Source organism: Telmatherina bonti (genome assembly GCF_933228915.1).
Source record: "Telmatherina bonti genome assembly, chromosome: 6".
NCBI classification, from domain to species: Eukaryota; Metazoa; Chordata; class Actinopteri; order Atheriniformes; family Telmatherinidae; genus Telmatherina; species Telmatherina bonti.
In genome coordinates this window covers 37,260,377-37,275,565 of record NC_136624.1, presented here as the reverse complement: position 1 = coordinate 37,275,565, position 15,189 = coordinate 37,260,377, and the positions used below count along the sequence as shown (strand labels likewise).

General features: G+C 40.0%; 1 protein-coding gene across 1 annotated transcript in view; it reads left to right on the top strand.

Moving 5' to 3' along the window:
* cita (citron rho-interacting serine/threonine kinase a) overlaps positions 1-15,189 on the top strand; it is a 44,662-nt gene that overhangs the window by 12,679 nt on the left and 16,794 nt on the right. Inside the window, exons 10-26 of the mRNA XM_079242378.1 lie at positions 3,673-3,778; positions 4,329-4,472; positions 4,650-4,769; positions 5,930-6,100; positions 6,742-6,795; positions 6,898-6,951; positions 7,248-7,388; positions 7,537-7,662; positions 8,016-8,111; positions 8,377-8,493; positions 8,977-9,086; positions 9,568-9,742; positions 10,507-10,704; positions 11,946-11,999; positions 12,627-12,824; positions 13,087-13,280; positions 13,399-13,534. Coding sequence (XP_079098504.1) covers positions 3,673-3,778; positions 4,329-4,472; positions 4,650-4,769; positions 5,930-6,100; positions 6,742-6,795; positions 6,898-6,951; positions 7,248-7,388; positions 7,537-7,662; positions 8,016-8,111; positions 8,377-8,493; positions 8,977-9,086; positions 9,568-9,742; positions 10,507-10,704; positions 11,946-11,999; positions 12,627-12,824; positions 13,087-13,280; positions 13,399-13,534 — 2,194 coding nt within the window. The remainder of the gene's footprint in view (positions 1-3,672; positions 3,779-4,328; positions 4,473-4,649; positions 4,770-5,929; positions 6,101-6,741; positions 6,796-6,897; positions 6,952-7,247; positions 7,389-7,536; positions 7,663-8,015; positions 8,112-8,376; positions 8,494-8,976; positions 9,087-9,567; positions 9,743-10,506; positions 10,705-11,945; positions 12,000-12,626; positions 12,825-13,086; positions 13,281-13,398; positions 13,535-15,189) is intronic.

Below are 15,189 nucleotides of genomic sequence, written 5' to 3'. Positions count from 1 at the left end.
GCTCTCCCACCCTCACAGCTGTTATCATGGTTTCTCTGTTACTGTGAAGCATAATGACTCCTGACTTTTACAGCATGGGACTTTAATTCAGCCTAATGGTGTTTGGCTTCTTAACCTTTGATAGTAAAACCCAGAGAAAGGGGGTTTCATTTGCGTAGCCCCATGCCAGCGCTCTCGCAGGTTAATGCTGCTGGAGACTGCGGATCATGACAGCAGCAGTAACAGAAGAGGAAAGAAAAAGCGTGAGCAGATTAGACAGGGAAAAAGGATGGGAGCTCAGATTGGGGGGGAGAATCTATTTCTATGGTTACAACCGTGATGTTTTTTTTTTCTTTCCCAGTCCCCACCCCCATCTTTACCCGTCTCATCTCCTCCTCTTATTCTCTCCCTCTTCTAATGTCTCTGTCCCTTGCTGTTACACCATCAGTCATCTGTTCATGGTTTTTAACTGGGGGACAGTCATTTTATCTGCTGCATTTGACTAAGAAGAGCTCACAGGATGCATCACAATTTTGTGTGGGTGCATGCATATGCATGTTCATATTCATTACAATGCCAAAAAGGAAAGAGAAATGAGCTCAGAGCCAGGCGTAATGAAATGCTAATCATGTGTTTTGGGGGTTCCAGCTATTATAATTATTTTATTTTATTTATTTTATTTATTTTTTACTCTTTTTGAACTTGTTTGTCTCACTCCTCATTAGTAAAACTCAACAACAAGAAGCCATCAGCAGTTTAGTGTCAGAATCTCCTGAGTGTTGCTTCAATGTACACACATTTCATCAAGAAAACATTTTTTTTTAAGAATCAGGAAAGTTAGCTTTTAAAATATATAAACATATCTGCTTTTTTTGCCCACTGATGATTTTTGGGAGTGACACTTGAGTATCACTTGCACATTCAGTCCTATCAGTTTGGTCAAGTGTAGGATGCTTGGAGAACTCCTCATCAATGCCTTGAATGATCCCAGATGGCCGCGTTATATCTGAAAAATGCTCATCAAAATACCCAGAGGGATGATTTCCAGTGATTTTAGCCGACTATTTAACCTTAATCTAATGCTATTACATGGTTTAGGAATTTGTTTGGTGGCTAATGGCCAGATTTTGGAGAACTCTGAGCGCTAATGAGCTTAGATTTCTTTTGTTTTCACAGAGTTCCTGACCTCCCTCTTAGCTCATCATTCAGGTCGGAAAGATTCACTTGAGTACAATGAAAAATACTCCTCCACTGCCAGGACTGTGTCTGCATGGATTCCATACATTTATATGTAGACAAACATGAAAAAAGTATTGATAGATAGATACTTTATTCATCTGCAGGGGGGGAAATTTAGGGTGTTCCAACAGTTCCTTTCAGAAAAAAAATGGATTAAATTAAAGATTAATATGAAACAGTCTAATTGCAGCTGGATTGAAGGACCTTCTGAACCTCTCAGTCCTGCATCGAACAGAGATCAGTCTCTCACTGTCCTGCCAGGGTATCATGGAGAGGATGTTTTTTTTCATTCATTCATTTTCTGAACCGCTTAATCCAATTCAGGGTCGCGGGGAAGCTGGAGCCTATCCCAGCTGGCTTTGGGCGACAGGCAGGGTACACCCTGGACAGCTCGCCAGTCCATCGCAGGGCCACACAGAGACGAACAACCACTCACGCACACATTCACTCCTAGGGGCAATTTAGAGTAACCAATTAACCTATCATGCATGTCTTTGGATGGTGGGAGGAAGCCGGAGGACCCGGAGAGAACCCACGCATACACGGGGATAACATGCAAACTCCACACAGAAAGGCCACTGACCAAACCCCTAGGAAGTTTTTTTTTATTATCCAAAGTACCCTGAAGTTTTCTCATCATCCTCTGCTCCACCACAGGGCATGAGGAGAAAACTTCAGGGTATTTGTGAAGCAGAAGTCATGTTTTACCTATCATCTGTAGAATTCATTTGGCACAATTGGTTTGATGATGTTGTTCACTCATTTTTGTCCGCATGTCAGACGTAGAGGATTACTTATTTGTCACTTTCTTCATGCATCTTTGTGTTAATGTGCATTTTTGTGTGGTAGCTGACACGAGTGTGTGCTGAAAAGCCTTTAACTTGCGTGTTTTACTTCTGTCCCTATCTTTCCTTTCTTCAGCGATGCACAGTCTACACTGAGCACTCATTAATTTTCCTCCTACTGTTGTTCAAAGATGTGACAACCCCCATATTCCTCCACACAGACTGGCCCAGCATTTTCGCATTTTCTCCCATAATATTTATTTTCTACTCTGCCTAAAGATACCTGTCTTGTTTTCTTTAAAGCAAATTTGTTTGTTTTTTTTATTTAAAGTGTAACAGGAAGGAATCAGTAGAAGGCGGTGGGGAAAGAAAGCATCCATTGTTGCATATTTTGATCACGGGGGGAAAAATCGGCATAAAACCCCATCCATTCTGATGTAGAACTTATATCACCTGAATGCAGCGTCTCTAAACGGTTGCTGGAGCAGAATTTAGATGTCTAACATTAATTTTTAAATTGCAGCACATTCAGCTTGCTAGAACACGTGCTTATTTAATCAGTAGGAAAGCATGAAATTACTGGAAAATGACTGGCACGTGGTGTTTGTGCTTTTGTTGGTGGAGCCAAATGTGTGCAGGGTGGTTTCTCTGTGCATTATAAAGCATTTGCACCATGTATAAATGTCTTCCAGAAGGATTTTTTTCTTTTGGTGCAGAGAGCAGAGCTTGCTTTTGTGATTATTTTTAACACCGTGACTCAGTCTTGACTCAACTTTATTAAAGGTCCCCATGTGGTATTTGCGAACTCATTCACGCAGGTCCATTCATTTATTTGGAAAACATTTATTCAGAGTCTCGTCGCTGGTAAACAAAAGTTTAAAAATAGACTTGATGCTCTTAATAATTTCAAAATAAACAAAAGACATTTAGTTTCATAAACAGAAAAAATGTGTTGTAAAGACTCTGTGTGAAGCTTAGTTTAGAAACAACAGTCCAAACTCTGCAGTTGCCTGTTTTGTTTTTTTTTTCCCCCCAATTATTATTAATTTACTTACTTTATTTTTATTGGATAGGGACAAGTATGCTCCATGAATGATGTCACATACAGCAGCATTTCAGCCAAGGCTAATTTTCAGTGCTGTTCCTAGTTGGGCTTTTACTCAATACAAGAAAGTAAACACAGTTTACATTGCACCGCAAAGTTAAAAGTATATACACATATAATAAACTGAATAATGAAAACCAAAAATGATTTTTCTTTTTTAGTAGCATTGACTAAATGCACCTGAGATTGCTCTTCTTGGAGAGACACCTCAACTCAATGTAACAGTCAGTCTCCCCGTGGCGTCGTTCGCAATGCATGTTTTGTGTATTTTGAAAACCTTAATTGCAGCTGCAGAGAAAGTTTGCAGTTTTGTTATCTGTCCTTTTGCCATAATGTAAGCTTACCAATGATCATGACTTCAGTTTGCCATGATGAATTTAAATATTGTCATATTTTGATATCACAAGTGGAGTTCTGAAATGTTATCCTGGCCAGAATGCTAAAGTATTGTTCAATAAAGAAAACAAGTAAATTTTATGCACATGTCAACATTTTGATGTTATATTAAAGGTAATTCAGCTTTGAATAGACAGTGAAGATTCTCTTTTAACGTTGTTGCCTCAGGTCCGTGTCTGCAGGCCTCAACTCTCCTGCTAAGACCAACTCAATGGAAAAGAAATTGCATCTTAAAGGCAAAGAATTACAAGACACTCAAGACAAATGTCATAAGGTAATGCTGCATAACCTGTTTATTCTTTCATTCGTGTTTTGTTTATATCGTTCCAGACTTTATTCATAGCCAGTAAAAAAATTTTTTTTGCCAATTCTTGAAATAATTTACCACACATGCAGGACTGTATTGCATAATTGCTGATTGGCAACTATAAAATTTAAACGGCTTATTTTGTTTCTGTGCAAACTCAGTCCATCTTTATGGGCTTAATTTCCAGACTTCCTGTGTTTTTACTGGCAGACTTCCTTAACATGGATAAGAGAAACTTCTGTTCTGCACTGTGGTGCTGTAATAAGCCAAGATAATCCTGTTTTTTTTGTTCAGCATTACATGTGATGTTGGCCATTCTGGACTGGGCGATTTGTCAAAGACATTAATAGAAGAGATCAGCTTCTTGGCTTCACCAACCAAGCATGCTTTAGTAAACAAAGAATTTACTGCTGCTTCATGGCGATCCTATAGAGCAGGCTCAGACACTTCTGCTGCTGTGTGTTGTCAACCCCACTTGAAGGATTTGGGTAAAGCTGGTTTTATTTGCTACATTAAGATGGAACAGGAAATCTCCAGGTTCCAGCGAAAGATGACTGACCTGGAGTCAGTGCTCCACCAAAAGGATGTGGAGCTGAAGGCCTCCGAGACTCAGAGAAGCATACTGGAGCAAGACCTTGCCACCTACATTACTGAGTGCAGTGTGAGTCATACTACCGGCTTTTCTCTGTGTGTGTTGGGCTACTTTCACAAGATGTTTGCATAAAATTATTCATGTTGATGTTTATGCAGATATTGGCATACTTTTCTATTATTGTGCTCAACATTTACAGCATCATTGTTGAATGCGCCTTGAGTCTGTATATATATGTGTTCGCAGAGCCTGAAGCGTAGCTTGGAGGAGGCGCGCGTCGAGGTCTCGAGGGAGGACGATAAGGCCATGCAGCTACTACATGATATAAGAGAGCAGAGCAATAAGCTGCAAGAAATTAAGGAACAAGTATGTAAATTTTTCAGAAATCTTCCTTTCTACTTCCTCACCACAATAACTTTTTTAAGCACTTTATTTTTCTAAATGTGCTTTTTGAAAGGAATAAAATACCTTCACGGTCAACACGTCCAGTCTCTTTGGAGGATATTCTGTTTTCCAGTTTTTACGCTGTAATCGCTGATAGTGATGTAACCAAAGAAGCAGTGAGATAAAATTCCTTCTCAGTGTGTGTCTGTTACACAGACAGGGCTTCCCCTCTGAGTCTCCAGCAGTTAAAAAGGTCATCCATGCAGATGGCATCCCTGCAAGGTATAAAAGCCGAGACTTTGATCATTACTCAAACGACTCATCCACCCTCCATTCCGGGACACGAAACGTTGTAATTGCAATAGTTTGACACACTTTGACAAAACAAATTAAAGTTTAATTTGAAATAATTTGGAACAGTACACCTTTAAATGACTTTATTGACCTCTCGGATTTGTAAGATGTGTCTTAACCAATTATGTGGCCTGATGGATGGAAATTTGGACGTTCAAAACAATGACTTGATCAGAAAGAAAGAGTTTTAAGTCGCCAGCAGCGCGACATGCTCCGTCTGAAAAGACCAGACCACACTGATGCGTTGCTTTTTCTTTCACTGTGTAAAGATGACAACTCGGTGTTTAGCGTTTATAATACTCTGATTTTATATTTAATCATTTATTTTGGCATGTTTACTGATGAATGCTCATTTCCAAACAAGGCTGCAGGTTCCATAGATCTGCTGCACAATGAAACTGCGTCAGCAGATCTATTGCATTAATTTACATTAATGCTTTGGTTCCTAACTAATGTCACTGGAAAAAAAGCAAAAAACTGCAACAATCATGACTTAAAGAGCTGTTTTAACTTAATGAATAAAGACATTTTCTTTACCAGGCTGTGATCTTTAAGGGAGGCCTTTAAAATTAAATTAATGTTGTGATGCAATTTGCACAATTGCTCACATTTAAAATACAATTTAAATATTTTCTGTTAGTTGATTTATCATATTATGAGTTTCACAGGTTTTTGAGAGGAATACAATTTGTGCAAATAAACATGGTGATTGTTCAAAGTGACATGTTTGAAGTATTTTTTCTTTATTTCTTTATTTTTGAATCAATGTCTGCCGTTTGTGGCCTCAGGAGTATCACGCCCAGTTAGAAGAGATGCAGGTAACCATCAGGCAACTAGAGGAGGACCTATCAGCCGCCCGACGTCGCAGCGATCTTTATGAAGCTGAGCTTCGAGAATCCAGACAAACAAGTGAGGAGCTGAAGCGGAAAGCGGTTGAATACCAACAGAGAATCCAGAAGGTACAAACTTATTTCAGAAACAACAGATTCACTTTCAGTTCTTGATGGTTTTTTTGTTCTTTTGAAACATTTCTAGTTTATGTAAAACACAATTTGTCAAAGCTTTTTTTCTGTTTTGTTCTAAAATCAGCTTCATTTGTTGACCACTTGTTACTTTTATCATGCCAATTTATGAATAAAGATAGGTAACATAGGTCTAAGTGGCATTTTTAGTAAACATCTCCAGCTGCGGATCATTCTCAGATTAACTGAGCTCTCTGAAAGTTTAGAAGTAGATTTTTAAAATGTGTTGAGTTGTGTTGTGTTACATGTTTTGATGCTTTCGGGAGCCTTTCATCAGATGTGACCTAGACACAGCTGACTGAGAGGAGACACCAGAGTTGTCCAAAGTGCTGTTTTGACTGTTTTCCTTTTTGTTTATTGATAACATGAACACAATATATTCACATCCACAGTATATTCAGCAATACATGCTTTTTTGTGCCTTTTCATTGTGACTATCACACCAGTTGTTTTTTTTTTTTTTTTTTATTAATTAGAAATTCAAGAAGTTCAAGGCTTTTCTTTTTTTTTTTTTATAGGCATGAAATTTTTATTTTAGGGTTAAAATATAAATGTTTTCCACAATGTTGTCTTTTCAGGCCAAAGAGCAGGGTAAAGCTGAAGTGGAGGAGCTTCTTTCTAAACTGGAGAAGGTAAGCAGCGGATCACATTGTGTTTTGTTGTCAGATATCTTTGCAGAGCTAAAGTTTCTGTCAGATTTGATGCGAGAACTCACTGTATTTCTTCTTTTTAAGACCAACTCTGAACAGCAGGTGAAAATACAAGAGCTCCAAGACAAACTTTCTAAGGTAAAAAGTTTCTTCATTGGCTTTTTTAAATGTTTTTTTTTTTCCTTTGTTGTTGTTTTAACAAGGTTTCTGTCCTTTAATTAGTCATGTAAACGTAACTTTACAGTGTTTGTAGAAAGCAAGTGTTACAAAGGCTTAAAGAGCCTTGGCTTCTCTACAATCTGTTTATTTCCATTTATTTACTCCTGCAGCTTCTTACGTTTTTCTCGACGTCCAGTGGTAGAAATTGCCCAAGCATATCCAGATGTTTGTCTCTGGATCCATTAACAGCCTTTGACCTTCTGACTCCCTCCCAGGCAGTGAAAGCGAGCACAGAAGCCACTGAGCTGCTGCAGAATGTCCGGCAGGCCAAAGAGCGACTGGAACGAGATCTGGAGCGCCTGCGAGGCAAAACTGACTCTAGTGATACTTTGAAGCGTCGCCTGAGAGAAACGGAGGTACTAGACTAAATCTATAATGTGTAACCATCAATACACAACATGTTGTTGGATTTGTTTGTTAGATCGCCTTTTATGGTAGCTTGAACACATGTATGACATATTCTATGGAATTAGCCTTATGTTGTGCCTTTTGTCGTGTAAGCAGGAGGGCAGGAAGACCCTGGAGAACCAGGTAAAGAGGCTCGAGATGGTTGAGCGGAGGGAGAATAAGCTGAAAGACGACATTCAGACCAAATCCCAGCAGATTCAGCAGATGGCTGAAAAGATTTTGGTAAGAAACCTAGAGATACGACCCGCTAATACTCTGACTACTCCTCCCCAATTTCCCCCCACTGCCTACCCCTCCCATTCATCCAACCCTATCGCAATCTACCTTCACAGTTATCCGAGATGTAAACACTTGTTTAGAGGTAGCAGAGCGTCAGATATGGCTGCCAGTAATGTATAGTTAGGTTTTAACACATACACGCAACATGAACAGGCATCGCCACTATCAGCTTGTGGATTTCCATCTTTTCAATGCAAGTTGCTTCATTTCTTCTGTTTGATGCGTATTTGGAGTTAGAGTAGATTTGTTAGTGCAGATTGTGATGGTGAGATCAAGTTAAACCGCATTTTCTGTAGGAGCTGGAGGAGAACCTGCGGGATGCCCAGTCAACGGCACAGAGGATGGAAACTCAGCTGGTTCAAAAGGAGAGACTTTATGAAGATAAGATCAAGGTGGGGCAACCTAATATCTTTTTATGTCAGTATTTGTTAGTGTTGACGTTTTACATCAGTGTTACTGCAAATGTGAGTCAGAGCCGTCTCATGTTTTACAATGAGAACTGACATCGTGCTAATTAAAGTTTCCCCGCATTTGCCGTCATGTCACAAAGGGCTGCTTTGTCATCTAGCAGATTACTGGCTGTACTCTAAACATGAATTTGTCCAAAAAAAAAAAAAAGCAGATAAGTATTGTATTCATTGACTCTGCCTGATGAAGGTTCTGGAGGCCCAGATGAAGGCAGACCTGGCTGACAAGGAGAGCCTGGAGGCAAAAAGGGCGCAGCATGAGGAGGAGTCGAGGGAGAACTGTAAACTTATCAGCGAACAGAAAGCAGTAAGAAAACACAAGAAGCTCTTTAAAAATTCCAAACATTTGTTAGCAAATTCTTTATTGAAGTGAATCCAGAAATTTTATTCTTTATGCAAAGTTACTTGTGAACATTTAATTAATTTATTTCAAGAGTTTATATTTTAAATAGTTTTGAATCATCTTGATTTTACATAATAGTTTTAGATGTATAGGGTTGCAAAGCTAAACAAGGTAGATTAGACTGCAACATGCTTCATGTTGCTTAATAAAGCCTGGACTTAAGTTCTAATCTGGTTAATGTGGTAGAACTGAGGCAGCTAAGAAGCTTTTGGGGTTAGTCATCTGACATTAACAGTAGACATAGCAGGCATCAACTAAATGGATTCCAGTGGGATTTTCGTCATGTAACACATTCTTTTCTCGATAAAATTGTGCTGCAGAAACATATTAATGAAAAGTATAAGCTGTTTGCTAGGATGCGTGTTATTGTTCCCTCTCTTCCTACAGACCATTAATGCCATGGATTCTAAGATGAAGAACCTAGAGCAGCGCATCGCTGAGCTGTCAGAGGCTAACAAGCTGGCCGCTAACAGCAGCATCTACACCCAGAAAAACATGTGAGTTAACTAAACCCTCCGCCTGCACTGTGTGCTCCTGGGAGCTCCAGCTGCTTCATTAGGATGCACCTACATCTTTGTGCGTCATGTCTGCACTCTTTCCTGTTGTTAGACTGTCATCTTTAAGCCTAAACACAAGAGATGCAGCTGTAACTCATCTGAACAAAAAAAGAAAACATTTTATAATGTATGTTTGTTAGTCTGTGATGGACTGGTGACCTGTCCAGGGTGTACCCTGCCTCTCGCCTGATGATGGCTGGGATAGACTCCAGCTGCCCCTTGACCCTTAATTTGACAGTATAGAGAATAAATAAATGTTTTTTTAGTGTCTTTTAGTAAAGTCAGCTGAATTTGCAATTGATTTGGTTTCACTAAATTACAATTTGAATATGTCAAATATATGTTTTGACACTCCAGTGTCTCATTTAAACACTGAATACTTCTGAACAGGTTATAATATGTTGGTGTTTTTTATTGTCAGGAAAGCCCAGGAGGAGATGATCTCAGAGCTTCGGCAGCAGAAGTTTTATTTGGAGTCTCAAGCTGGAAAGCTGGAGGCTCAAAATGCCAAACTAGAAGAACACCTGGAGAAGATGAGTCAGCAGGAGCAAACCAAGAGAACTCGGCTGCTTGAGCTGGAGAGCAGGCTGCGGGAGGTGAGGCAGCAGGAGGCACAGAGATCTATAATCCCAAGATTAAGTAATTCACTTTAACCAGCACAGATTATAGCCTTACATCAATACCGTCACAAAAGGGATTAAGGCGGTTGATCAGATACCTTTTAGAGAAACGGCTAATTAGATAAAGGTCAAATAGCCAGAAAATTTCTTCCACGCATAGTAAAGAGTCAACGATGCTGCACTGATTTCACTCCTGGAATTTGACATGTTTGTCCACCACAGAGAAATGTATTCTGAAATCTCTTATTTGCTTGTGTGTTCAGCACAAACACATAGTGGGAAAAGCAGTTTTGACACATCTAAGGGCTACAGTGTTACTTTTCTGAGAACCTGTCTGCTGATTTTCCTAGCAGACAGCCTGTTGTCATATCTCAGCCTCCTCACACACTTCCCCACTGGGATGTGATACACAGATTGGCACTAATTGCTAGCCTTTCTGTGCCCTCACTTGCAAACACACTCATATTGTCCTCTCACACTTACAGATCTCCTCAGTACCTTCCGTTATGATGCACTAAAAGCTACATGCACCTCGTAATTTTTACACTTGCATAATCTTCATGATTAATTAAACCAGTTTGTGTCATCTGCTGTTGCCTTGCTTTACTATATTGGATGGAACTTCAAACATTAAACATGTTTAGATCATTCCAAAAACTTCGATGTCCAACACGGGTACTGGGAAGTCCAGGTAAAATAATCTACCTGCTCTGTTTGCTTTAACTCTTTCTTTCCTGTAGATGGGCCTAGAGCACGAAGAAGAGAAACTGGAGATCAAGAGGCAGGTGTCGGAGTTGACCCTGTCCCTGCAGGAGCGCGAGTCCCAGATCAGCAGCCTGCAGGCTGCACGTCTTGCTCTGGAGAGTCAGCTGCAGCAAGCTAAAACTGAACTAGAAGAGACCACCGCTGAGGCAGAGGAGGAAATCACTGCTCTGAGGGTAAAATGAGCTTTTGCAAGTTGATCTGCATCATCATTGTTGTTTATGAAGAAGTAGTTGGGTACTCAGAATCTTGTGGCTTAAAGGTAGGGTAGGAAACATCTGGATAAATGAATCAAGCAAGTTACGTTGAAATTCCACAGTCCAAACCCTTTTTAAGAGACTTTCCCCTGAAGCCGTATCTAGAAAGCACAGAAACATGCAACGCTTGTTCCTGAGGAGTTGAGGGAGGATCACAGACTGTATGTAAAAGATGGAAGGAGCCTCCCTGATGTCACCTCTTGGTTTCTAAACAGCTGCATCGAAGCTCATTGGATGGTTCCCACCATCACCATATTGGCAGCATCACTTGCTGTCGCTCCCAGGAAATACAAGTTGGGCTGTGAGTGTGGGGGAGGATGGTTGATGTCTATTAAACTCGACCTACCTCTAGCTAAGAGCTAACTGAGATAACCTGGAGCTAGCAGAGCTAACCAGCTAATGAAAGTAGGCAGGCTAAAGCTAAATCACGGTATTAGACGGCTGAAAACCGCATGCTACACTCTGCCTTCTTGCAGCGGGATACTGGGTACCTGTCAATCAAAGGGACACACCCCTGATTATGCAGAATTTCAAGATTCAATAATAAGTTATTTTTAAAAAAAAAGTTAACTCCCCCCCACAGTTGTCATGAAGGTAAACCTGACTTGTTAAACCTAAAATGTTTTTGTACCAGGCTGTAAACATGTTTATTTCTGCTGTGAAGTTGGTCTTTTTAACATGAGTCTGTTGAGATTTTCTCTGTTTTAGAGCCCCTAGTGGATGAAGGGGGAACTGCAGGGTTTTTTAAGCACTTTCGCATAGGCTTCACTTTTAAACCCGGAGGTCACTGCTTTGGGGGAGGGACAAATGGCATTTGAGTTTAATTGACATGTAACCATCCAATTGTTTAGACCGGACCGGTTAAAACAATGAATGGTGTCTATTTTTTCAGTCCTGTCTGTTCCACCAATAAGTAAATAGTTGTATTTTGTGTATACGACATTTCATTAATTGGCCTCAATCAGGGTGTGAAGAGAAATAAGCAATATAGTAAAAAATGGTTCTTAAAAAATATGCAGTCCAAAGGAGTGTTCATGCTACAGTACTTTGGCATTATTTGTGTTAAATAAAGCTGTGGCAGGATATAATTTCTTCTTATTATATGTGTGTAGTCAACTTTGGTTTTAAATTTGTTGTTCAATTGCTCTTGTTTTCAACAGAACCACAGAGACGACATTCAGCGCAAGTTTGATGCTCTGAGAGACAGTTGCTCAGTAAGTGCTGCTGCAAGGCTTTTTAAGACTTCCAGTTATACAGGAAGGGGATTGTAAAGGTTGATCCTAATGTAGCCATGTCGCCTGATGAAGCAAGTCTTTTGGAAAAGTAAAAAGACAGCTTGGTGTTTTATCTGGGGAAAGATGTCAATACAGCTGCTGTCCCACTGAAGAATAGTTTTAAGTACTGCTCTGCATCACATGCAGTCTAATCTGAGCTTTGGAGATTCTGTCAGTCAGTCAGTATTTGTCTGAATGCTGCTGCTTTTTTAACTTATATTATTCACTGCAGTTTGAACATTTTCTGTTTAATAAGGCACAGACTGTCTCCAAACCTAAGCAATCACATTGAAATACCACTTTTAATAAATCATCTTTCTCAAGTTAAAGTTATAACATCGTAAAATTATTAAATAGTTGCTGTAACTGTAGTTTTGCAGCTCCAATAAGCCAAAGATATGTTTGATGTTAGTCAGACAGAAACTAAAATTCCCATCAGTGTGCACATAAGAGCTTTAAACAGTCTGCAGCCCAGATGTGGTGTAACTTGACAAGTATAACAACTGTCCTTCCTCTGACTCCCCCTCGTCTTCCTCGTAACGTCTCTGCCTGACTGTTCTGTTACAGGTGATCACCGACCTGGAGGAACAGCTTACGCAGCTCAGTCAGGAGAACGCCGAGTTGAACCGCCAAAACTTCTACTTGTCCAAACAGCTGGATGAGGCGTCAGATGAGAGGGAGGATCAGCTGCAACTCAGTCAGGAGGTGGACCGCCTCAGGAGGGAGGTGGTTGACCGTGAGATGCACCTCAACAACCAGAAACAGGTAACATGTATTGTTAGTTTATTACTTCAGGTCAGATGTCATTTCTTAACTACTCCCATATAGTCTGGGTTTCATTGCCACATGGTCACAGTTTAAAGCAAATGCTGAAATACTTGATTGAAATCCAGATAAATTGTATACATTTGTAGCCTTATAGCATTTAACCCATGTGCAATTGTTGAAAATGCAGAAACAACAATCACGTGAAGGATGCTCTCTTCAGTCTGTTCTCTTCAGTCTGTTCTGTCATGTGTGCTCTCAGAACATTGAGACGCTGAAGACAACGTGTAGCATGTTGGAGGAACAGGTGGTGGAGCTGGAGTCTCTGAACGACGAGCTGCTGGAGAAGGAGAGGCAGTGGGAGGCCTGGAGAGGAGCTCTAGAGGATGAAAAAAATCAGGCTGAGAGACGCACCAGGGACCTGCAGAGGCTGCTGGACAATGAGAAGCAGAACAGGTAACGCTCAGCTATGAGCGTTTATCACCAACATGACGTTACATCAACATGTTTCAATGGAATCGTTTTTGTTGTGCGTAGATTTTTTTTATCATTATGTAACTTGTACTGTTCGTAGGCTGCGTGCAGAGCAGCGCAGCACGGAGTCTCGCCAGGCAGTGGAACTGGCAGTCAAGGAGCATAAGGCTGAAATTCTAGCTTTACAGCAGGCTTTGAAGGAGCAAAGACTGAAGGCTGAAAGTCTGTCTGACACAGTGAGTCGATTTAACTTCGTCTTTCTTCATTTCTTTTCAATGAATGTCTCACTTTGTCACAGAAATTCTGTGTTGTAGTTCCAAGAGCTTGCCTGTCTAAAACTTAAGAAAACAAACATATAAACACAAAGAAATTAATCAAACTTTTAAAATATTTGGCCATTTTTGTGCTGCAGAGACAGAAAAAGCAGGAAAACAATGATCAAGGCAAAAACTGTCACATTAAAATACACTCTGCTTCTGAGAAAATCCAAAGGAAACATTGCATAAATGACAACAGAAGTCCATCCAGGGATTAAGAAAAACATGGATAGATTAACAAAAACATAAAACGTTTGATTTAATCAAATTATTTAAAGCAATTAGAAAATTATTGTTGATGTGTCTCTTTTGTTTTTGTTCTCTTTGTTCTAATTTTTTTGCAACAGCCTGTGATTATTTTATTTCAACGGATGTGGCTAAATAACATTTGTCAAGAGGTTTTCTAGTTAGGAGAAAAAAACCCAACAGGAAAGAGTGTCCCTTTTGCAGCATACCTGCAGTAAATCGATGCCAATCACAAACAAAAAACATCTAGCGCACATCCTTCTGTTATATATAATCACTGTTTCACTGCTGTTTGGAGCTGTCTCCCACTCATCGTCATGTTCATACAATTACCCAGGCCATGTGGCATGCATCACACGTTCAGCAGCCTGAACAACTTTTCTAAATTATTCCATGATTTCAGTTTTGGTGTATTTGTAAAATGTGGGGAGCTTTTTTTTTGGGAGTTCCATCCATCTCCGGGGGAGCTTGTGTGTCAACAAACCTCTGTAAGTCCCACTAAGGTTTGCTGTTTCTACGTAAACCCAGTTGGGTTAATCGTCACTCTTTTTTTGGATGTTTAAAATTAGATTAACATGACTAACTTTTTAGCTTCTTTCAACTAACACCAGAATGATAATACCGACCTTAAATAACCTCAGGCCACCATAAGGCCGACCCTACATAACCTAAGGCCGACATAAGAACTACAAGCAGAACACAGAATGTTGTATTTCGGCTCCAAATATGTGCAACATACTGCAGCACAGAAAGTCCTGATTCTTGAATTTTAGAAGAAAACTGGCAAAAGTTGACAGAGTTGAAGCTTCCGTCCTCTGGTTGGCAGCAGCTGAAGCCAGGTGTTTTTCATCCTTTCCTGGCTGGAAACATGTGATAAGGTTAGCTGTGTTTGTCGCCATACTGAAACCGTGCCAACTGGAGTCTTTGCTCAGCCATCTCGTGCATTTTATTTGTTTTATTTATCCATTTTTTTTTACACAAGTAGTCCCTCTGAGATGTGATGTCTCATTTACGAGAGAGACAAAACAACATTTAGTCACAGTTACGGACAAAACAGAATATAAATAAGAGTTCATTTAAAAGCAAAAAATCAGGTGGCATCTAAAATGATAAATAATAAAAATACATACCAACAAGCCCTGCGATGGACTGGTGAGCTGTCCAGGGTGTACCCTGCCTGTCGCCCAAAGCCAGCTGGGATAGGCTCCAGCTTCCCCGCGACCCTGAATTGGATTAAGCGGTTCAGAAAATAAATAAATGAATGAATGAACATACAAACAAAAAGCTTTCTTAAGACTGGTTCCCAACCTGGGATGCCAGTCTTTGAC